We start from the raw sequence: 22,781 nt of genomic DNA on the forward strand, positions 1-22,781 counted from the left end.
GTTGGAAGGCACCCAGGGTGGCTGGGGCAACCCAGTCAGATGAGTGGAACACAAATAATAAAATTATTACTATTATTATGCTGGCGGAGCCAAGGGAGATTAACACACCTACATGCCAGCTTTAACGTTCTCCAGCCTGGCACTGACCAGCAGCATTTTCAATCCAGCGGTGGGGCTGTTACCAAGAAGGCAGAGGGCCTATTAAGTAGTGGTGGCTGCCCTGTGGAACACCCTCCCATCAGATGTCAAAGAGATAAACAACTATCTGACATTTAGAAGACATATGAAGGCAGCCCTGTTTAGGGAAGTTTTATTGTATTTTTAATATTTTGTTGGAAGCAGCCCAGAGTGGCTGGGGAAACCCAGCCAGATGAGCGGGGTATAAATAATAAATTGTTGTTGTTGTTATCCAGGCTATTTGAATTGGAGGACAGAATGGGGGGGACCAACATGCTACTGGGGTGGTGTGCTGATCCCAGGGGGTTACTATGCGGCATGGTCTGAGTCCAGTCCGAGGTCGAGGGTATGGCATAGAGGCTGTCCGTCAAGGCTGAAGCGGGGTCCAAGTCAGGTGAGGTCAGGAACTCTGGCAGAAGAGCAGGACAGGTTACCGGCAGGAACAGGTTACCAATAATATTGCTCCCACAACCTGGAACTGGACTGGCTGGCTTTTATCTGCCCTGAGGCATAGGGCGGCCCCGGTCCACAGGTGACTCACCCCTCCTGCAGGAACTTAGTTCCCCCCGCCTCTCTGACCTGAGCCTCTGCAGCTCAGGAGAGGCTGGAGGGTTACCAGACCCAGAGGCAACCTCCTCTTCCCCTGATGGGGCTGAGAGTGGAGCACCTGCAGGCAATGGGTCCTCCATCACCTCAGGAGCCAGAGCAGACTCAGCTGGTGCCTGCTCCTGAGGATCCGGCACAGGTGAGGACCCTTCAGGTGGTCCTGGAGGTGGGGACTCCTGTGCAGGCTGGGATTCCTCAGGTTCAGCCTCTGAATCTGATTCCCAGGCCATCACAGGTGGCCTCTTTCAGGATAATGGAACTGCCTCCCCCTCTGCATGTCTCTCTCTCTGACTCTGGTGGCTTCTCACTTCCTCCCCTCTTTTGAAAATGCATCCCTCCTTCCCTCACCAGCACTGTAGCATTTCAGCAACTGCAGGGAAGGGATTGGATGTTTGTAAGTTTCCTCATGTCAAAATGCCCACGGCCTGGGGAAAAGCTAGCATGCTGCGCGAAAAGCCTCATCTTAGTTTTTCCATGTACATTCTAACCTGGTCAGTAGGCGGTGCTGTTGTCTAGGCAGTTCTCTTAAGGAGAAAGAAGTCTGTTCTTTAGCATTCCTTACAGCTGCATCAGCCGAGACGAAAACTGGTTCCAAATTGCAGTGGGAAGAGTGCCGGTGCCTCTCATTCCACCAAGAAGCTTCCTTTCAGAGGTTCCTTACTCTGAAAGGTGGTCATCCCCAGTGGCATAGCGTGGGGGGTGCAGGGGGGGCCGGCGGCACCGGGCGCAACCTCTGGGGGTTAGGGTTAGGGGGCGCAAATCCATGTGTTAGGGGGCGCAAATTACTTGCCTTGCCCCGGGTGCTGACAACCCAAGCTACGCCACTGGTCATCCCGATTGCTGGGGAGGGAGGGAGGCGAGTGCGACCCTGAACACTGCTGACCATGGGAGCTGCGTGGAAGCAGCTTAAGGAAGTAGGAATATTACAGCAACTTCTGTATCATGGGGATAGTGGTCTGTAGTTTAAACAAAGTCCCCCGACAGCAATCATGTTTTCCTCACAAAGTAAGTCCTAGCTGAAAGCAAGAACTACTGTGTATGCTGCTACATCTTTCTGAGTGGACTCCTGCTTCTCAAGTACGCTAAAATTCTTTATTGTTTTATATAGGCAGTTCTCATTTCCACCCTGGGGTGTGGAAATGTCAAACGGGATCATAATCTATGGGATTTCCGTCTATTTTCCCTATCTCTATACTTGTCCTTGTTACTGGACGCAGTGCGGTGACGCTCCAGGCGTCGTCGTCTCTTTGGTACTTTGTATTTAGAATTAAAGTGGAAAGGTGATCAACATCAGACCGGAAATGTCTGTATGGGATGGATGTTCATTGCTGTATAACCACCCCACAAACCAACAGCTGAGAAGGTGACTCAGGGGGTTGTAGATTTCCTTAAGGTCTTTTTACCCGGTCGTGACTGGTGGGGCGGGAGGCAGGAAGGTCAACGTCCAAGGGAGCTACAGCCAATGGCAGGCAGAGTCATCACAGCTAGTTATAAGAAAGAAGGCTGGCTGAGGTTGGTGGGGCAGTGCCCCCATGCCCCCAAATAATCTGAGCAATAGACTCTGGTTACATACTATTGGTAGCAAGGAAGGACAAATGGTACAGTGGGTGCATTATGCCAGATTTAGCAACTGAGCATTACCACCCTAATAGGACTTGGAGACAGAACTTCTGGAGGAGCAGAGGTGAGCCAGTCAATGATCCCAGCAGGCTCGGCTGTAGAAAGGAAGGAGTCTGTTGCAGGTCACATAGCCAAGCAGGAGGAAGGCTTTGCCAGAGCAGTGAAGTGAAGTCTGAATGGGAGTGCAGGACATCATTTTAATATTTCACCTGGGCTGTCCAAATACCTGAGGTTAGCCTTGGGGCCCAAGCAACACAGGTGCAACCACACCCTGAGCTAATCTAGAATATGTTGAGGACATACAATGTTGTGTGAAGACGAAGAAGAAGAAGAAAGGCTATTAAATGCACATGGCGGGGCAGGGCACGTACTATTGTGTCCTGTGTTCTTTTGACTGCTGATAACGATCATAAGGGACACATAGGATTTGAGATTTCTTCCTGTGGCCTAAATAGCCTCACAATAGAAAAGGGAGAGTCAAGATGCAGGCAAGGAAGATATCTAAACAGCGCTGTTTGGATTCACTGGCTGAGACTAGGCCAGGGGTAGGCAACCTAAGGCCCATGGGCCGGATGTGGACCAATCGCCTTCTCAATCCAGTCTGGGAATCAGCATGTTTTTACATGAGTAGAATGTGTCCTTTTATTTAAAATGCATCTCTGAGTTATTTGTGGGGCATAGGAATTCATTCATTTTTTCCCCAAAAAATATATGCAACACCAGATGGTGCCAGAGAGCAAGACATTTTAATACCCATTTTTCCATAGGGTTTTTTATTATTATTTTGTTATAACAATCTAATTTCTGACTTATTTAAAGTGTTTCTTTTCCTGTGTATCGATCCGCCCCACGTGTCATTAGTTGGCAGTGAGCTACCAGCCCCAATTCAAGGTACTAGTACTAACATATAAAGCCTGAATGGTTAGGGACACGAGTACCTAAAGAGCATCTCCCCCAACATCAACCATTTTGGACCCTACAATTGGCATGTGAGACCTGGGTGGTGCTACCAATGGATGTTGCATGTTTGCCATTGGCCTGTTACAGGGAATCTTCAGTGGCAGTTTCCCATCTGTGAAATGCAATCTCTGGTGAGATGCCACTCTCTGACACACACATTTGATGGCTGGAAGTTGCCGTTCCTGGCAACCCTGAAATTCCTGGTTGGGAAAATGTTTCAACCATTTTCAAAATGTTCTAAAGAGCTTTTGGGTGGGTGCTTTTAAAGATGTGTTCTTATTGTTGATTGGTTTGCTGCCGTGGAAGGTTGGGAAAGAAGATGAGGAGTTGGTGGACAATATTGGGGGGGGAGGGGAAACCTGCTTCAAAAACATTTTAAATTTTTCTTTTCTTTTAAACAAGTAAATGAGGATGTAATAAACAGGGTTGGAAAATCAGTTCTGCAGTGTAATCCTTGCACAGAAACATGTCCCTCTGTACTCAGTGTATTTTAGGATGCAAATCTGCAATATATATACACGTGGGTGGCGCTGTGTAGGACTTGCCGATCAGAGGGTCGGCGGTTCAAATCCCCGCAACGGGGTGAGCTCCCGTTGCTCAATCCCTGCTCCTGCCAACCTAGCAGTTCGAAAACATGTCAAAGTGCAAGCAGATAAATAGGTACCACTCCAGTGGGAAGGTAAACAGCGTTTCCGTGCACTGCTCTGGTTTGCCAGAAGCAGCTTAGTCATGCTGGCCACATGGCCCAGAAACTGTATGCCGGCTCCCTCAGCCAATAAAGCGAGATGAGCGCCGCAACCCCCAAGTCGGTCACGACTGAACCTAATGGTCAGGGGTCCCTTTACCTTTACCTACTGTGGGACTCACTTATTTTTCAGCACAAATAGGATTCAACTGTTGCTCCCTAGTTGTGTGATATAAATTGCACCCTTCCCCTCTCTTGTACAGCAACTCCAGGGCCAAGTGAAAGAGTGGACAGGGCTCTAGCACCTTTAACAAACTCTGCAGAAGAGGGAATTTCAGCAGGTTAAGCTTGTCCGGAAACATAAGGCAGGACTTCAAATCATCAAGTCAATTCTATTGCTGCTTTCTTTTCTTTTCTTTTCTTTTCTTTTCTTTTCTTTTCTTTTCTTTTCTTTTCTTTGGTGATTTGGCAGATTTCTTAATACAGTAAATATGTCACACAGCCATCAGTACAGCTTCTACTTTCAAACACACAGAACCCCACCCCACCACTCATGGGCACGATATTCAGACAAAAAAAATGTCACTGATGTAGTCTAGTGTAAACAGTGTTATGGGATCAGAGGAAAAGGAAACCAATCCCATTCTATCATACCCTCTCGTTTGTTTTTCTAAGTTTCTGTTTCCTAGCTCTTGAGCAGCTAAGTTTCACTTTCCACTTTCGTTTTTGCAAGCAGAGAGCAAACATTTGTCAGTGCTGCAGAGGGCTATAAAAAGGAAACATCAGTAACAACAGTAAGATTTGCCCATCTTTACCGAAAGGCTACCTCCAGTCCCTTCCAGGGCCAAAGGGAGAGAGAGAAAGACCAAGTATATTTTATAATTGATAACAGATCTGGAAAGCATGGGGTGAGTAACAAATGACTGAGTTTCTTCATTTTCTAGGCTACTAGCTCTGTCATCTTAAAATGGTTTATATCCGCTCAGTTCAGTGGTGTTTACTCCCAAGACTACATAGGATTGCTGCCTAAAGCAACAAAACTAAACACACTTTTAAAAAAAAAGTTAGCTCTATTGAGTAAACATAGAATTGTGCTTCCAATGTAACTGTTAATTTGAAAGCTAAGGGTGGATTAAAACGGTTATAGTATTGATGGCTTGTTTCCAGTACAAACTAGTTTCTGGTAGCTCAGTTTAAAAGAAAAGCAAACAATTTGCCCTCAACTTGAATTTGGCCGAAATTGACCTATATGATTGGGTAAATAAAACCAGAAGCAAGTTAGATTATGTGTCAGTTTCTTGCACGTTTTCTTCTCCTATCTGCTTAGTGTGAGAGGAAAGGAATTGCTCTGTTCTTCCAAGTGTTGGAGGAGAGGACAGATGACAAAAGGGTTAGTCAATTTGGTGCAACCCAGATGTTTTGAACAGCTGTTCCTATCACCCATGGCCAGTGACCATTCTGGCGCTGGGGCTGATGAGAATTGTACCCCAAGCATTTGGAAGGCACCATGTTGGCTACCCCGTCAGTGCATTTAATTCAAATTGTATTGGGATGCTACTATATTTGCATGAAACAAAAGACATAAGCCATTGCCAGAGCCAGGTGAGGCACGTTCTCTGAAATGCTTTCAAGGTAACCCTTCTGGTACGCCTATTTTCTCCAAACTAATACCCTGACTTCCTGTTCTCTTACCTGAATAAAGGTAAAGGTAAAGGGACCCCTGACCATTACGTCCAGTCATGACAGACTCTGGGGTTGCGGTGCTCATCTCGCTTTATTGGCTGAGGGAGCTGGCATACAGCTTCCGGGTCATGTGGCCAGCATGACTAAGCCGCTTCTGACGAACCAGAGCAATGCACGGAAATGCCGTTTACCTTCCGGCCGGAGCAGTACCTATTTATCTACTTGCACTTTGATGTGCTTTCAAACTACTGTACTTTCAAACTGCTTTCACTGGCTAAATGCCTCGGGCTCCTGGCATACAAGTGAGCAGCAGGTGTTGCCTTCAGTTGCATGTCAATCTTTACCTCCTTTTTGTTAAACCAAGAGGCGATAAGATCTTCAACCAGTTTGCTTCCAGTCTGTCACTTAGTTTCGCCCATCCTGACTCTGAGGCACAAATATGTGGTTTTATTTATTCATTTAATCACTAAGCCTCAACTCTGCTGTATTGTCTTCAGTGCCTACTAAAGCCTTTTCTTTTGTTTCAGCAAGCCTACCCAGGCTTGTAATCTTAGCATTTCATTTGTTTGTTTTAAATTATTGAGTTTAGTCATACAGTATTTTACATTTTTTAGGTAGTTTGTTTATTTTAAATTGATATTATTATTTCTGTTGTTGTTCTAAACAGCTTAGAGGGCTTTTTTTCTAGTAAGTGGTATGTACATTTTAACCCTAACCTGACCCCATATAAACTGATGCTTCACACAGAGGAGCTGGGACTTCTAGACTGATCTTCCTCCCAGTATTTGCAAATACCCTCCTAACCTCATTCATACGAGTTGGAAGGGACCACATGGATCATGCAGTCCAACCCCTTCAATGCAGGAATCTTGCCCAATGGGGGCTTGAACCCACGGCCCCAAGATTAAAACTCTCAAGGTTCTACCAACTGAGCTATAATTCACTGAAGGCTGTTCATGTGTATCTCTCTTTTTCTCCAGACTGGAAATTCCTCCTTTAGCTAAAATTCTCTTCCCAATCCCTTATCAAATAAACCACACCAACATTTTCTTATCTTTGTTTGCTTTAGAACTATTAGCTTGGATGGCTAAATTCAATCCTACAAATTCTTGTTAGTAATACAGTCTGCTTTAAAAAAAAATTAAAACTGTATTGTAGTTTCCCTTTTTAATCTAAAATGAGAAAATAATCTAAAGCAGTGATTTCCAATTGGCTACGTAATGCAGACCCCTTATTTTTTCAGAAGCTAAGCCATGGACCCCCTAAGATGGTAGTCTTCATTATGTGAATGATGCCTCGGACTCCTGGGTAGATTACACAGACCACAAATTGGGAAAACTGATCTAAAGGATTAATCTGAGTTGTTCCATGCTTAAAGCATCCTTAAAACAGCCTTTTTCTCTGAACACACTTGACACCGAACTTTAAAAAGACCTGTCAGGAGCAAGCATAGACCAATGGTATTGAATAGTATGGGAAACCGCCTTATTAGAAAAACTAACCAACAAGCTGAAACTGACAAGGGGACAAATAGAAGAAGACGCCTTTACCCTGATATGGTTACCCTTTATCACATACACAGCCCGACAAGACAACAAGAAGAACCCACCAACAGCATTCAAATCAATCTGGCTAACCTGATCCAAAAACACCCACCCAACCCACTCACACATGGGGGAAAAGTTCACCACAGCCAGTCACAAACAAACAACCACACTCTAGGCCATCCCCAACCTCTCTCACCACCAAAGAAACACCAAATACAGTGGACGCTCAGGTTGCAAACATGATCCATGCTGGAGGCACATTCGCAACCCGCAGCACCGTGTCTGCGCACGTGCGGGTTGCGATTCGGCACTTCTGCGCACACGCAAAGCGCGATTTAGTGCTTCTGCACATGCGTGACCTGCGAAACCCAGAAATAACCCGTTCCAGTACTTCCGGGTTTCGGCAGGTCAGTAACCCAAAAAAGGTCAGTAACCCGAAAAAATGGAACCTGAAGCATCTGTAACCCAAGGTATGACTGTAAGTGAATAGTAAAGAGAACCTGCACAAACGACACTGACACAAAACCCCACACATACACTAAGTAGAATAGAACCATTGCCACCCGGCCCCATCCCCACTCACCATGCCCCCCTCCACCTCTTTCCCCCCTTTCTTCCTAATGTAACACTAATGTCTCGACAAATGAAACTGATCTGTAGAAAATGTACCGTATTTTTCGCCCTATAAGACGCACTTTTTCCCCTCAAAAAATGAAGGGGAAATGTGTTTGCGTCTTATGGGGTGAATGCAGGCTCCTTGGCTTCAGCGATAGCAACGCAAAGCCTCCGAAGCCTGCGCTCCAGAGGTTTCGCGTTGCTTCCGAAGCCAGGAGAGTCTGCTCTTTGAGGCTGGCGGTGGGGGAAAGCAGCGCTTCCCCCATCGCCAGCCCCAGAGGATGGGGGGCAGGAGGAAGGCGCGCGACACCTTCCCGCTACTCTCCAACCCTCCTGTGGGCTTTTGCGGGAGATGGGGGAATTCCCCCGCCTCCCGCAAAAGCAGGCAAAAGCCGTGTGCTCTTTAAAGGGGCTCTGCGACTTCTGCTGGCTTTTCTACGAGGGGGGGGGAATTCCCCCACCTCCTAGAAAAGCCTGCAGGAGCCGCGCACCCTTTCAAGAGCACGCCGCTCTTTGGGGCTTTTCCCCGAGGAGGGAGAAGGGACTGACTGGCCGTTTCAGTCCCTTCTCCCTCCTGGTCAAAAAGCCCGCAGGAGTCACACTGGGCTCCTGTGGGCTTTTGGGGGAATTCCGCCACCTCCCGCAAAAGCAGGGAGAAGGTCTTGGAGTAGCGCACAGGCTGCGTGCAGCCTGTCCACTGCTCCCAGAGCTGCGGGGGGGGGGATCATATTTTTTTACTTGATCCCCCCCCCCAAAAAAAAAACTAGGTGAGTCCTATGGGCTGGTGCATCCTATAGGGCGAAAAATACGGTAACTTGAAAAAAGAGACATTGCACATACTTTTGTAAACCAAGAAATATTTCATAAAAATATGCTGTTGTTGTTTTTTTAAAAAAAACTTTAAAAAGACCCTCAGTATGTGGGAAAGGTGATTTATTACATGTGTAACAGCTACATATGATAGCTTTCACGTCAGACTTGAACCAGCCACATTGTGAAACTTCTCCCATTTGAAGTACTGCATGCATATGTGGCAAAGAAACAAAATGTAGTCAGTTCTGAAAGATGTTCCATGACAAATGAGTATATGCTTGGGTCTGTGGTTTTTTCAGCATATAAATGTGACTGTCTTTTTTCTCTTCCCTCATGGTCTGTAGTGAAATTTCCAAGGAATCTTTAAAACGGATCCTCTTGGAACTTGAATGCCATTTTACTTGGAGGTTGCTGAAAGAAGACATTGATCTTGAAGAATTAGAGGAAAGAATAATTGAACAGATCAAGTTTTTACTGTCCAAAGTCAGAAATTATAACCTGCTGGCCTATGTGAAGTACTTGAATGGCAAGGAGGAAGAGGCTCTGGAAAATCTGCAGAAGGCTGAAGAGAGTATAAAAACAGAGTACCCAGAAGAAGTCAAAAAGGCAAGCCTTATTACATGGGGCAACTTTGCCTGGGTGTATTACCGCATGGACAAACTTGCAGAAGTACAAAGCTACATAAACAAGGTGGAAACAACCTGCAAGGAACATGGAAGTGCCTCTCCCTATAGAATGAAAATCCCACATATCGATGGTGAAAAGGGATGGGCACTCCTAAAATTTGGGGGAAAGTATCATGAAAAAGCCAAGGAGAGCTTTTTAAAGGCACTAGGAAAAGAACCTGAAAACCCAGAATATAATGCTGGCTATGCAATCACAGTATATCGCCTGGAAGATTATTATGGGAAAAAATCTGCAGCAGAAGGGTCATCTCTGGAACCCTTGAAGAAGGCAGCAAAACTGAATCCCGATAATGCCTTTCTCCTGCCTATCCTTGCACTGAAGCTGCAGGAAACTAATAAAATGGAAGAAGGAAAAGAACTCATTGAAGAAGCGCTAGGCAAATTCCCTGGCCTTCCTTATGTGCTGAGGTACGCTGCCATATTTTACAGGAAAAAAGGTGATGTGGAAAGATCCCTGGAGCTTTTGAAGGAGGCATTGAGCTTGACGCCAAACTCAGGCTTCCTACATCACCAGATGGGGCTTTGCTACAGAGCACAGTATTTTAAAATCAAATTATCAAAAGACCCATATAAAGACAGAAGAAATATGGCAGAATTGATCAGACTGTGCATCTTTTATTTCAAAGAAGTGGTGGAGCGCAAAACCAAATTTGTCTATGCTCACCTAGATCTTGCAAACATGTATGCAGAAGGGAAAGAGCTCCAGAAAGCGGAAGAGACATTTCAGGAAGTGTTTGCAATGAGGAAACTTACTTGTGAAGAGAAACAGCAGCTCCACTTCAATTATGGGCGCTTTCTGGAATACCACAAAAAATCGGAATCGGAGGCTGTTGAACAATATCTGGCTGGGCTGAAGATTGAAAATGAATCACCTAGGAGAAAGACATGCAAATATAACCTGAAGAAATTAATAGACAGAAGAACCAAGATAGATCCAGCAGATGCTAAGAGTTTTGGCATCCGTGGATTCATTCACCAGCTTGATGGAGAAAAGCAGCAGGCAATTGAGTGCTATGAAAGAGCCTTGAAATTGGATCCTGATAATGGAGAATATTTCAGTGCTCTTTTGGACTTAAGACTTTCCTTACAAAACTAACATGCATGCCATTGTATGTTCTTCATTTTTCCCCATCAGTTAATGTAAGGTAATGTAAAAAACACTAGTCACAAACTTTTTGTTTGGCAGTAGCTCCTTATGAGTTTTCTTTTAAGTAATTCAGCTGAGGAAGATAGCTTTCTAATAGGCATTTTGCAAGTTTTAATGTTATTGCTGTGATTACCATACATTGTCACACACATATATGCCTTAAGAGATCGCTGCATCAGATTTTTTTATTTGGAAATGTACAGGCCTGTTTAGAAATGGGATATGTGGAAATTAGTATCTGGGGATCAATGATCGTATTTTAACTGTACCAATTTAAGTGCATTGACTTTGCTTCAAACAGATTTGCATAGCTCAAATGAATTCAAAGAAAGTGACCGGATTATATTTGGCAGCAGCATGCAATAATAATCATTTGTCATTCTAATCTGTGGATCTTAGAATCATATAATTCTGGAGTTGGAATGGACTCCAAGGGACATCTAGTCCAACCCCCTGCGATGCAGGAATGTCAATTAAAGCATCCATGGCAGATGGCCATCCAGCCTCGGCACAAAAACCTCAAATGAAGGAGAGTCCACTCATTTTTAAATAAGTGCTTAATTATCAGGAATTCAGTGTTGCTTATATTTAATAGCATATTTGAATTGCTGTTGTGAACTGCAACAATTAAAGGTATTAAACTAGTCACTGTCTGAGAAATCTTTATGAGGTAATTTCAGACCTATACTTAACAGCTAATATAAATGCGGTGTTTATAACACTATGTAGAGGTCCTTTTTTCAAAGGTTCACTTCTCAAGATTTCCTATCAACAAATGTGCTTGATCTTCTTGTGATGCTGCTGTAAGGTTTTTAAAGAAACATCAGGTTTACCAAAAGCCTGCCAATACCTTCCTGGTATGTGTGGATAGTGCTGTTTTGGCATATAAGCCAAACATTCCACATCAGAAATAATAAGATTCCCAGCTCTATTTCCACAGATAGCCTGCCCAGGAAAATTAAGATGGGAAAGAGCCAGTGCTATTTCAAGCCCTATAAGAAACCCACAGATCGGTATACTCTACTTCATTTCTCTTCCAGTCATCCACTGCGTTTAAGAAAAAATCTACCTCATGGGCAGTTGGTAAGGTTAAAAAGGAATGCTACTGAAGAAAATGATTATAGAAGAGCAGCAGGGTAACTAAGCAGAGCCCTAACCAGTAGTTAGTAACACTGTGCAGGAAGCACTTAGACGCGCAAACGGTTTAGACTGGAATGATCTGCTTAAACCACGACTTAACTGTAGCAACACATATCAAACACACCTTACCACAGCATTGGACTATACACCCCTTGCCAGCTACATAAGAATAAATAAACACTGGCATATAATTGAGGATATCCCCGGCTGCAAAGATCCTCCCCTTTTGGGTTTAAGGAAGAAAGGATCCCTACGTAATCATTAGTCAGAGCTGACTGCCTCAAATTACCAACCACCACCACTAGGGGTTACTATAGGTGTTGGCATTGTAACATGTGCCCGTACAGCCCGCAAGTGAAAGAAATTAAGAGCGCACACATGTGCTTTGCATTTACAATTAATTCAACAATCACTTGTACAGTGGTACCTCTGGTTGCAAATGGGATCCATTCCGGAGGCCCGTTCGCAACATGAAAAGAGTGCAACCCGCAGTGGCGTGTCTGTGCATGCACAGGTTGCGATTTGCCACTTCTGCGCATGCGCATGTCATTTTGTGCTTCTGCGCATGCGCGAGCAGCAAAACCCAGAAGTAACCCTTTCCGGTACTTCTGGGTCACTGTGGGATGTAACCTGATGTAACCTGAAAGAACGTAACATGAAGTGGGCGTAACATGAGGTATGACTAACTCCAAAAATGTCCTCTATTGTATTTGTTGCCCATGTGACAAATTATACATAGGAAATACAACACGTTCCCCTTAAATTACGCATAGGTGAGCATAGATCAAGAATCCTTAACAAGGTAGTCAAGGCTCCTTTAACGCAGCACTATCTCGAAATGAAACATAGTGATATGGACTTATTGTTCTTTGGCATCTGGCAATTCGTTCCTGGGAAATATAGTAAACGGGACATTAAAAAAAACACTAAAACAACAAGAAGCACGTTTAATATTTTTATTTAAAACATTACAGCTGGTAGGATTAAATTCCAAATTTGATCTTTCAGTTTTTATTTAATTACAGCAATGGGCACTGAGATGTTTATCTGTATGGGATGTAAGTATTGATACTATCATTTCCATCCTCTCCTCCATTTCTTCTCCTCCTTGTTAATGTAAAATACCTGCTAAAAGGCCCACAATGAGAGTATAAACACACACACACACACACACACACATATCAATAAGGTTAATTAAATATGAGAAACCACACTTTGCAATGTGGACACAGTGTGAGTACCGTAGTTTCGGTTTAGGTGGGGATATAGCCTCCTTGGTTATACACACACACACACACACACACACACACACACACACACACACATACCCACACCCACATTCAACTGGTCTAGGGTTTCTTCAAGCAGTCATTCCAGAAGGCTGTGTCCCGTATCTTCTCGTGTGGAGAATTCACACTTTGGGGGCTGGGGTGAGCAGTTGCTTTCCTGTCTAGATACTTCCAAAAACTTACCTGCATCATGTATAACTCCTTTGAAAAGTAGACTGCTCCTCCAGAGTCACCAGCACAGGGCTCATAGACCTGTTGTTTTCAAAACCTATTCTAGGGGTAATAACATACAGGCATCCCCACACTTGGGCATGATTGACTCACACATGACCGTGTAGACACGCAACGCCGGGAAATAATTAAATTATTTAATTCATACTTGGAAATGGAGAGAGCTGGAGAGTCCTTGTGGCTTGTGAGGGCACCCTTCCCCAGAACCCAAAGAGGATTTCTGCGAGGGCAGAGAAGAGACTGGAGACATAGCAGGACTTTGCTCAGCCTCCCAGCCTAACAGCTGGTGTGCACAGAAGCCGTCGCCACCACTACTATTCCAGCTTCCTGCCAATCCCAGAGCTTCAATTCCAGTTGAAGTTGCATTTTTAGTACAATATTTTTGATCTGGATTGGAGAGAGAGTGGCAGAGAGGGCATTTAAAGGGTCTTTAGAGGGTGCGCCCAATTTACGTGACTGTCACATGTGTGCACGGGGCACCAGAACATTGCCCCCACGTAAGCAGAGTGTGGCCAGCATTGCTTCTCTGAATGTCAACTCTAGTAAGCCTCCTTTCCATTTGGTGTAGAAGCTTCTCAGTTTCAGCCCTTAAAGAGCAGCTTTCTGCTCGATTGAAGAGCCGCTGAACATGGTATTCCTTGAACGGTTCCTTTTATATTCCTGGTCATGCCACTGAGGGAGCGCCTTTGGGTCAACTGATCCATTTCACAGAAGGCTGCCTTTCTGCTTCCAGTTTGGCCCAGGAAAAGTGAATTGGCACATGCAATGTTTTTAGTGTTAGCTAACTGTCTGGGGCCCCTTCATGGATCACTGCCTTGTCAGGGCAAATAATAATAATATAATAATAAAATAAATTTTTATTTATACCCCGCCCTCCCCAACCAGAACCGGGCTCAGGGCAGCTAACACCAAAACATAAAAGAAAAAGAAAAAACAATTAATTAAAATACGGGTTAAAATACAATTTAAAATGCAGCCTCATTTTAGTAGTAGCCCATAAATCAAAACCATATGGGGAGGGAAACATATGGGTCAGACTGGGTCCAAACCAAAGGCCAGGCAGAACAGCTCCGTCTTGCAGGCCCTGCAGAAAGATGTCAAATCCCACAGGGCCCTGGTCTCTTGTGACAGAGCGTTCCACTAAGTTGGGGCCAGTACTGAAAAGGCCCTGGCCCTAGTTGAGCCCAATCTAACCACCTTGCTGCTCAGGACCTCCAAAGTGTTGTTTTCTGTGGACCTTAAGGTCCTCCATGGGGCATACCAGGAGAGGCGGTCCTGTAGCTACAAGGGTCCTAGGGGCTTGAAGAACTGCAAAAAGCTATGAGCTATGCCATGCAGGGCCACCAAGGACGGAAAGGTCATAGCTGAGAGTTTAGACCAGGCTTCCTCAACCTCGACCCTCCAGATGTTTTTGGCCTACAACTCCCATGATCCCTAGCCAGCAGGACCAGCAGGACGACTAAACAACAACAAAACTGCCTGGCGAGCTGTTTAGATTTCACAGAATTGTAGACCAAGATGTGATTTACTCAACAAGATCTAAGCCTGGTCTGAAACCATAACAAATTTCTATGGTTTAGGTCTCATTAGTCTCAATGTTTCCCTTATAGAATTCGGCAGGAAGAGGAGGACAAAACAACCACTAGTTTGCTCCTCCTGACATTGGCTCTGGCCCCTATTGATGTTGGTTCTCCCTATCTTCTGCCCTATGAACCCTAATAAGTACCAGCTGCCCCTGTATACAAACACAATTATTATTACTGTACCTGATTTTCTATATCATGGAAAGAAATACCTTGGCAATTCGCTAGGATATTTTAAGCACATCAGTTTTTTGATTTTATACCAATGTTATATATCTGATGTTAGACGCCCTGAGCCCGGTTTCAGCCAGGGACGGTGAGATACAAATAAATGATGCTGATGCTGCTTAAGTGATATGATAGAGAACCAAAACCTTCACCTATTCTCATGCAAGAGGAAATGCTGAGCTTGTTTGTGATACTCGAAGTGTTACCATATCTACAACATCTGAAGGATCCTCCCTACCACATTAAAATGTGACATAAGATATGTTCTCCAAATTGCCACATAGTAATGTTATTGTTGTAGAACTACAGAGCAATATATATATATATATATAGAACGAGGAAGCTTTAAGTACTTCCTGATCCAATAACCTAGTACCATGTGAAAAGAATGTCATCTTCCAAGAAAGCAAACAGAAATTGAAACCCTGGCCAGCTCCCTCCCTATCTTCTTCTTCTTTGATATGTTTAAGGATGATGCTGCATATCCTCTTTCTCAACATGGTGGTGCAAAAACATGTATTCATTCTGGGATGTTCCAAGGCAGTGCAAGCATGCATAGGGCTAAGAAGAGGTGTGTGTTTTTGCCACCACTATGTTTACATTTTAAAAGGCATGGATATTAGTAGAAAGTACCCAGTGTCACGCGGGAATTATAAGAAGCCAAAAAAAATAAATACTGAGATTTGTAAGTGCATAATGCAATCTGCTAGTCTCTGCTGGCAAAATAAGGCATGGCAGGCAGAGATCCATTTCTGAAGTTTGCCTGGACTGGACTGTTTGCAAAGTGTTATATGCAATGCCTATTCCTTTAGTTATGGAATATGACAGTGTCATGCAGTGGTTAGGTGCGCAGTGGATCACATCTGGCAATAACACGTGCACCTCCTACTGCAACATCCTGCCCCACTCACACCCAGAAACACCCATGCCCACACCATCCCACACTGATCTCTTCTACAAACACAATATGGCCCAGACTGAAATCTCCCCACATCCCAGTTTAAGCAGCCAAGGTCTCACAGGGTAGAACAATAAGTATCACAAAATGGTAGGTAAAGGTAAAGGGACCCCTGACCATTAGGCCCAGTTGTGGCCGACTCTGGGGTTGCAGTGCTCATCTCGCTTTATTGGCCGAGGGAGCCAGCATACAGCTTCCGGGTCATGTGGCCAGCATGACTAAGCCGCTTCTGGTGAGCCAGAGCAGCACACAGAAACGCTGTTTACCTTCCTGCCGGAGCGGTACCTATTTATCTACTTGCACTTTGACATGCTTTCGAACTGCTAGGGCTAGGTTGGCAGGAGCAGGGACCGAGCAACGGGAGCTCACCCCATTGCGGGGATTCGAACCGCGACCCTCTGATCAGCAAGTACCAGGCTCTGTGGTTTAACCCACAGCACCACCCGCGTCCCTCCCAAAATGGTAGGTATTCCTAAATGAATGGATATGGGAAAAGAAAGAGTATGTAATAATTCAACTGAATGCAGTTAGAGATGCAATAAGCAGGGCTTTTTTTTTCAGCCAGAACTCACTGGGACTCAGTCCCAGCACCTCTCAGGTGGGCGCCATTGCCATTCTAAGAGAACAAGGGAGGCATTCATGGTGAGCTCCGGCACCACGTTTTGTAGAAAAATACAACTGGCAATAAGGGAAATACAGAACAAACTTTACCTGGTGTAAGATCAACACTGGTGCCTTTTTTGTTTGTTTTGGGAGGAAGTATTTCAGTCAAGGTGCATGGATGCAAAAAGGATTAATAAAGAACTGTGATCTTTTTACAATAAATGAGCACGAAGATTTAATCCAGTTAGGAACACATCTTTTGCAATTTGATTTCTTACCTATTAAAAGTTGCCCAACAAAAATTCAAACACTCAAATTCAAAAATTCAGGGCACTTCCAAAATTCCAAAATGAATTAATTAACCAATCAAAACTCCCCAAAGGGTTTGTTGAAAAGACAAAAAAATGCTGCCGGCAAAAGAATATAAACAGGTGAGCTGGCACAGAGCACTGCTGCATGGTTATGGCATGGGCAGAACTACAATTATGGGGTCAGGGAGACTCACTGAAATGTTGGCATATATTTTACAGTATGTCCCATCCTAGTTGTAAAACTCAGTACAGTGGTACCTCGGGTTAAGAACTTAATTCGTTCCGGAGGTCTGTTCTTAACCTGAAACTGTTCTTAACCTGAGGTACCGCTTTAGCTAATGGGGCCTCCCGCTGCCGCTGTGCCGCCACCGCATGGTTTCTGTTCTCATCCTGAAGCAAAGTTATTAACCTGAGGTACTATTTCTGGGATAGCAGAGTCTGTAACCAGAAGCGTATGTAACCTGATGCATCTGTAACCCGAGGTACCATTGTATAACAATGCTGGGAATGCAATACTGGAAGTAATATAGGAGCCAATAGTTAGTTAGTTAGTTAGTTAGTTAGTTAGTTAGTTTAGTTTAGTTAATAAAGGGCAGCAATAATAGTAATCAAGGGCAAAGCAATTTGTCTCTTTACTGTATATATAGGAGTTAGAATTCAGCAATTCTATTTGAGTTCATAAACCCAAGATGACTCCACACAGTTTGAATTAAACCTTTAAAGTGGTTTAGATGCTGGTCCTCAACAGAGGCTCAAGGGAATATCTTGACGTTAGTGTAGCTGAAAATAAGCAAACAAGAGAACAGATGAAAGTTAGGAAATACACTTGGTTAAGATGGTGTTGCCTAGACTGGTAGAGTCTGATTAAACACTACTAGCCTCTACCATTGGTGGCTCCTGTTTTTCTTTAAAGCTTTATATTAGTAAATGCATTACTTTTCATTACCACAGTTTAGCCACTCCAAAGTTAATATAATTTTCTAATTAAAATTATTTCAAAAACACTTTCCTGCATAGGGGTGCACTCATAACAGCTCACAATAAGGCAGCAACCACAAACCATAGCAGCAACAATATAACACAAACCAGCAATAAAATCGTTGTTACAAAAGCATCTCCCTCTCTCTGCCAAGTGATAGCAAGATTCCAGGGGCATTTCAGGCTCTCACCCAGGGTTTGTGTCCCTTTGAAGAATTAAGACACAGCGAGACTGTCGTAGCCAGGACTGTTGGGAGTCATTCTGCAAAGAAACAGTAAAGATGTTTGTACCCTTAAGAACAGTTTCTGTGAGCTTTGGGCAGATTGGGTACAGCTGGTCATGACTACAAAAGGAAGAAAAGCTGCAGTTTGAATTTGCCTGAAGGAAAAACACCCACAAGCTTTTCTGTTTGTTGTTTTGTAATAAAACCTTTATTTGATTTGGTTTTACACTGGTCTCGTGGTGTCATAGCTTCTGTAATCTGCCACCAGAGGGGGAAAAAGCCTTTTAACAGGTTATGGGCACCAGTCCTGAGTGGGCAGAGACAGAGTGTGGGAAAGAACCCAGAGACTGGAAGCAACTCAGTGTTTCTCAATCAGCTGGCTGTGTGAAGGTGTCGGCAGTGAGTGTCTGAGACCAGGAGCCAAACAATTCTTCAAGCCACGTGTGAGTAAAGACTGAGTGGAAAGCTGAAAGCTGGGTGGAGCCATGGCTGGACTTGGAGCTGGAGCTCAAAGGGGAGCTTCATATTTTCCAGTAGAGAAACTGGGAGCATCCAATTATATGTCATGGAGTTTACAGATGCAGGCATTTTTAAAGAAAGAACAATGTTGGACTGTTATTGTTAACCCTCCTGTAAAAGATGAGGATGAAGAAGTAGATGAAGCAGACCAAAGACTGGAGGACAAAGCATATGCCAATTTAATTTTGAGTTTAGAGAAGTCTCAGTTATCTCATGTGCGAGACCTTGAAACAGCAAATGAGATTTGGAAAGCACTGAGAGCAATACACATTAGAGATCCTGCTGGCAGCAAAATTACTCTAATGAGAGCTCTGTACCGAGCCAGACTAAGTGAGGGTGAATATGTTTCAAAACACCTTCAAAGAACGTGTGATTTATTTTCACAGTTAAATGAACTTGGGGAACATTTTTCTGAGCAGAAAAAGGTTTATATTGTGCTGTCTTTACTTCCTGAGTCATGGGATAATTTAGTGATGATGCTGTAGGCAATTCCAGAAAGCAAATTAACAATGCATTTCTTAACTGGGTGTTTGCTTGATGAGGAGGAAAGACGCTATGAGAGGAAGGCGACAACCCCTCACCGTAACTCCAGAAATGGGAGGTGGCCCAGTAAAAGATATGCAACTGATGAGGAGTGGCAACCTAAAGAGATTGTTGACCACGCAGAGGAAGCAGCTTTCACAGTCAAAAGATGCTATCGTTGTGGGTCAACAAAGCATTTGGTACTACAGTGCACTGTGTCTGTGGGAGAAAACACAAGAAAAGGGTAGCTTGCGTTTGCTGGGAAGCGAGGAGACAGAAAGAGTCGAGTCCAGTATGTTTCTGCAGCGGTTCAAGGCACCAGTCACGACATTGGACAGGACTGGATTTTAGACTCAGCAGCAACAAACATTTTTGTTGTCTGCACAAGCGCTTGTAGAAAAGCAACCTTGTAAATCTGTAAATGTAGTACTACCTGGTGGAACAGTGCATGAGTCAGCTGGAAAGGGTAGTGTGAATATTAACTGTTTAAGCACCAAATTTACCCATGTTTTATGTGTACCAAGTTTAGAAAATAATTTGCTTTCACAGTCAAAAGATGCTAACAAGTCTTGCTGAGCAGGGGTTTAAGGTAACCTTCTCTAGTTCAGGCTGTAAAATAAAGAAAGCTGGAAAAGTGGTTACAGCGTCACTAAAAAATGGTTTCTTTTGAAAGACCAGCTAATAAGTGAGTCTGGGGCATGTGTTAAAGCCTGTAATAGAGCCTAGCATGGTGAGTGCCACAATTTGTGGCATCCTCATTTGGGGCATGCCAATTTCCGCAGTATTGCAAAAATGCCAGAATTAAGTAAGGGAATTAAAATGAAAAAATGTTCAGTTTTTCTAGACTGCAATACCTGCAAGGAGTCTAAAAGTAAGTGGGGATCTTATCCTTAAAGTAATAGAATTAGCAAGAAGCCATTTGCTTTAGTACACTCAGACCTTTGTGGGCCATTTGCGGAATCTGAAGGAGGAGCAAAGTTTTTTCTGGTTCTTGTGGATGATTATAGCCAGTATACTTGGGTATACTTGTTAAAGCACAAAAGTGAAACTAGTCAAGTGATTAAAAATTGGGTCAACTATATAGAAAGGCAGTTTCCCTACAAAGTTACCCAATTGCAGAGTGACTGTGGAGGCAAGTTCATGTCTGCAGCCCTTCAGATATGGTTGTAAAAACGTGGTACAGTGGTGCCCCGCAAGACGAATGCCTCGCAAGACGAAAAACCCGCTAGACGAAAGGGTTTTCCGTTTTTTGAGGCGCTTCGCAAGACGAATTTCCCTATGGGCTTGCTTCGCAAGACGAAAACGTCTTGCGAATCTTGGGATTTTTTTCGCTTTCCCCCTCCTTTTCCTAAGCCACTAATAGCCGCTAAGCCGCTAATAGCGCTAATCCGCTAAGCCGCTAATAGGGTTGCTTCGCAAGACGAAAAATCCGCAAGACGAAGAGACTCGCAGAACGGATTCTTTTCGTCTTGCAAGGCACCACTGTATTAGTCACCATAAATCGTGTCCTTTTTCAACTGAAGAAGATTCAGTTGCAGAAAGCAAGATAAGGTCTTTGCAAACAATGCTAGATTCTAGGCTATGTGATTCTGGCTTATCCAGGAAGTTTTGGGGGGAAGCAATTCTCTATGCTACTTACATACAGAACAGATTCTTTCATTCTACCATAAACAATACCTCTCATTTTTTTTGCTTTATGTAAAAAAACATTTTTTGGACCATGTTAAATCTTTTGGTTGTTGGGCTTGGGTTCACATCCCAAAAGGACAGAGAAGGAAAAGAGATCCCAAGGCAAAGAGACTTAGGTTTGTTGGCTATCAAAGTTGGTCAAAAGAGTATCGTTTTGCACTAGGGCATGGCAGAGTTGTGATATCAAGACATGCAGAGTTTTGTGAACAAGATGGTTGGGCTCGTTTACATAGAAATTCAGAAGTTGTTTTATCTTCAGATGATACAGATAAATTTGTGAAATCTGAGGAAGAAAAGCCACAAATTAAAGAAAGTTCTGAAAGTGATAGTGATGAGGAATCAGGGGATGAGGGTCCCAGTACACAATCTCCTAAAGCTGAACCAATTTCTCCTGAGCAAGATGAATTAGAAGGGGAAGATAGTTCAGAGGGGAAAGTGTTCAAGTTAGAAGATCACAAAGAAGCAATAAGGGGGTATCTCCAGAAAGGTTTTAACAAGAAGTTAAAACTGTTGATGTGAAGAATCTATGGGCTCAAACAATCAGCTAGAAATTGGAACGAGCGTCTTGATAATGCTTTAAAAAATCTTGGCTTTAAAAGAACCTTAGCTGATAATTGCTTGTACACTAAAGGAAAGGGTGATAAACAACAATTATGTTTGTCTTATGTTGATGATTTGTTTTATTCTACAAAAAATGACAAGCAAGTGGAAAAATTTGCAGAACAACTAAGAAAGGAATTTAAAGTAAGACATTTGGGACCAGTGAAAAATTATCTCAGTCTAGAAATTTAAGAACAAATGATGGAAGTTTTTTGTTGAGTCAAAAAGATAAAATAATGGAATTACTTGAAAGAAATCATATGCAAAACAGCAAGGCAGTAAAAACCCCAATGGAAATAGGTTTTTTCAAGAATGAAGGAGAATGCACAGAACCAGTAAATCCTGAAATGTACCGTTCAATAGTTGGAAGTTTATTATACATTTCATTGTGCAGCAGACCAGATTTGAGTTATGCAGTTGGAATACTGAGCAGACTAGTAAGCTATCCTACAGAAAATGCCTGGAAAGGCTTAAAACGTATTTTTCGGGTATTTAAAACATACACTTGATTATTGTTTAAGATTGCCATCTTCAGGGTCTACAAAATTGCAGTGTTACGTTGACAGCAATTGGGCCAACCTGCCTGATAGAAAATCCATTTCTGGTATGGTGTTTCAATTTGGGGGTTGGAAGCCCAAAAAGCAAGGAATCGTGACCACATCTTCAACAGAGGCTGAATACTGTGTTTTATCGGAATTGTGTAATGAAATAAAATTTTACATTCAAATCCTCAGTGATTTAGATATACAATGTGATTATCCAGTTCAAATATGGGAAGACAATCAAGCTGCAATAACTTTGGCTGGCTCTGAGCAGTTTAAAAATCCAAACATTTAGAAATTAAGTATCAAAATGTAATCGAAAATGTTAAACAAAACCTGATAATGCTGAAATACTGTGAGAGCATGCAAAATGTGGCTGATATATTTACGAAAGCACTAACTTTCGAGAAACATGCACAACTAGTGACAAAATTAGGAATTGTTGTGCATGATGTATAAATTTGTTTTGTATATGTTGAAAGTACTGTTTTGTTTCAGTTTGTTTGAATGAGAGGGGGTGTTGGGAGTCATTCTGCAAAGAAACAGTAAAGATGTTTGTACCTTTAAGAACAGTTTCTGTGAGCTTTGGGCAGATTGGGTACAGCTGGTCATGACTACAAAAGGAAGAAAAGCTGCAGTTTGAATTTGCCTGAAGGAAAAACACCCACAAGCTTTGCTGTTTGTTGTTTTGTAATAAAACCTTTATTTGATTTGGTTTTACACTGGTCTCGTGGTGTCATAGCTTCTGCCATCTGCCACCAGAGGAAAAAAACCTCTCTAACAAGGACTGTCTTAAGCATATCAAGTGCTGTAGTGCAAAGATCC

The 22,781-nt window shown here is 43.3% G+C and overlaps 1 protein-coding gene and 1 long non-coding RNA gene across 2 annotated transcripts in view; one reads left to right on the forward strand and one right to left on the reverse strand.

Annotated features, from left to right (window-relative positions):
• The window catches only part of LOC307216359, a 119,470-nt gene that overhangs the window by 59,691 nt on the left and 36,998 nt on the right, over positions 1-22,781 (reverse strand). The gene's annotated exons all lie outside the window — the stretch shown is intronic.
• LOC307216663 (interferon-induced protein with tetratricopeptide repeats 5-like) lies at positions 4,753-11,184 on the forward strand. Its single transcript, XM_079977098.1, has 2 exons — positions 4,753-4,956; positions 9,051-11,184. Exons 1-2 carry the CDS (start codon positions 4,952-4,954, stop codon positions 10,486-10,488), a joined length of 1,443 nt encoding a protein of 480 aa, XP_079833224.1. The 5' UTR covers positions 4,753-4,951; the 3' UTR covers positions 10,489-11,184.

The sequence above is a fragment of the Podarcis cretensis genome (genome assembly GCF_951804945.1).
Source record: "Podarcis cretensis genome assembly, chromosome: 5".
NCBI lineage: Eukaryota > Metazoa > Chordata > Lepidosauria > Squamata > Lacertidae > Podarcis > Podarcis cretensis.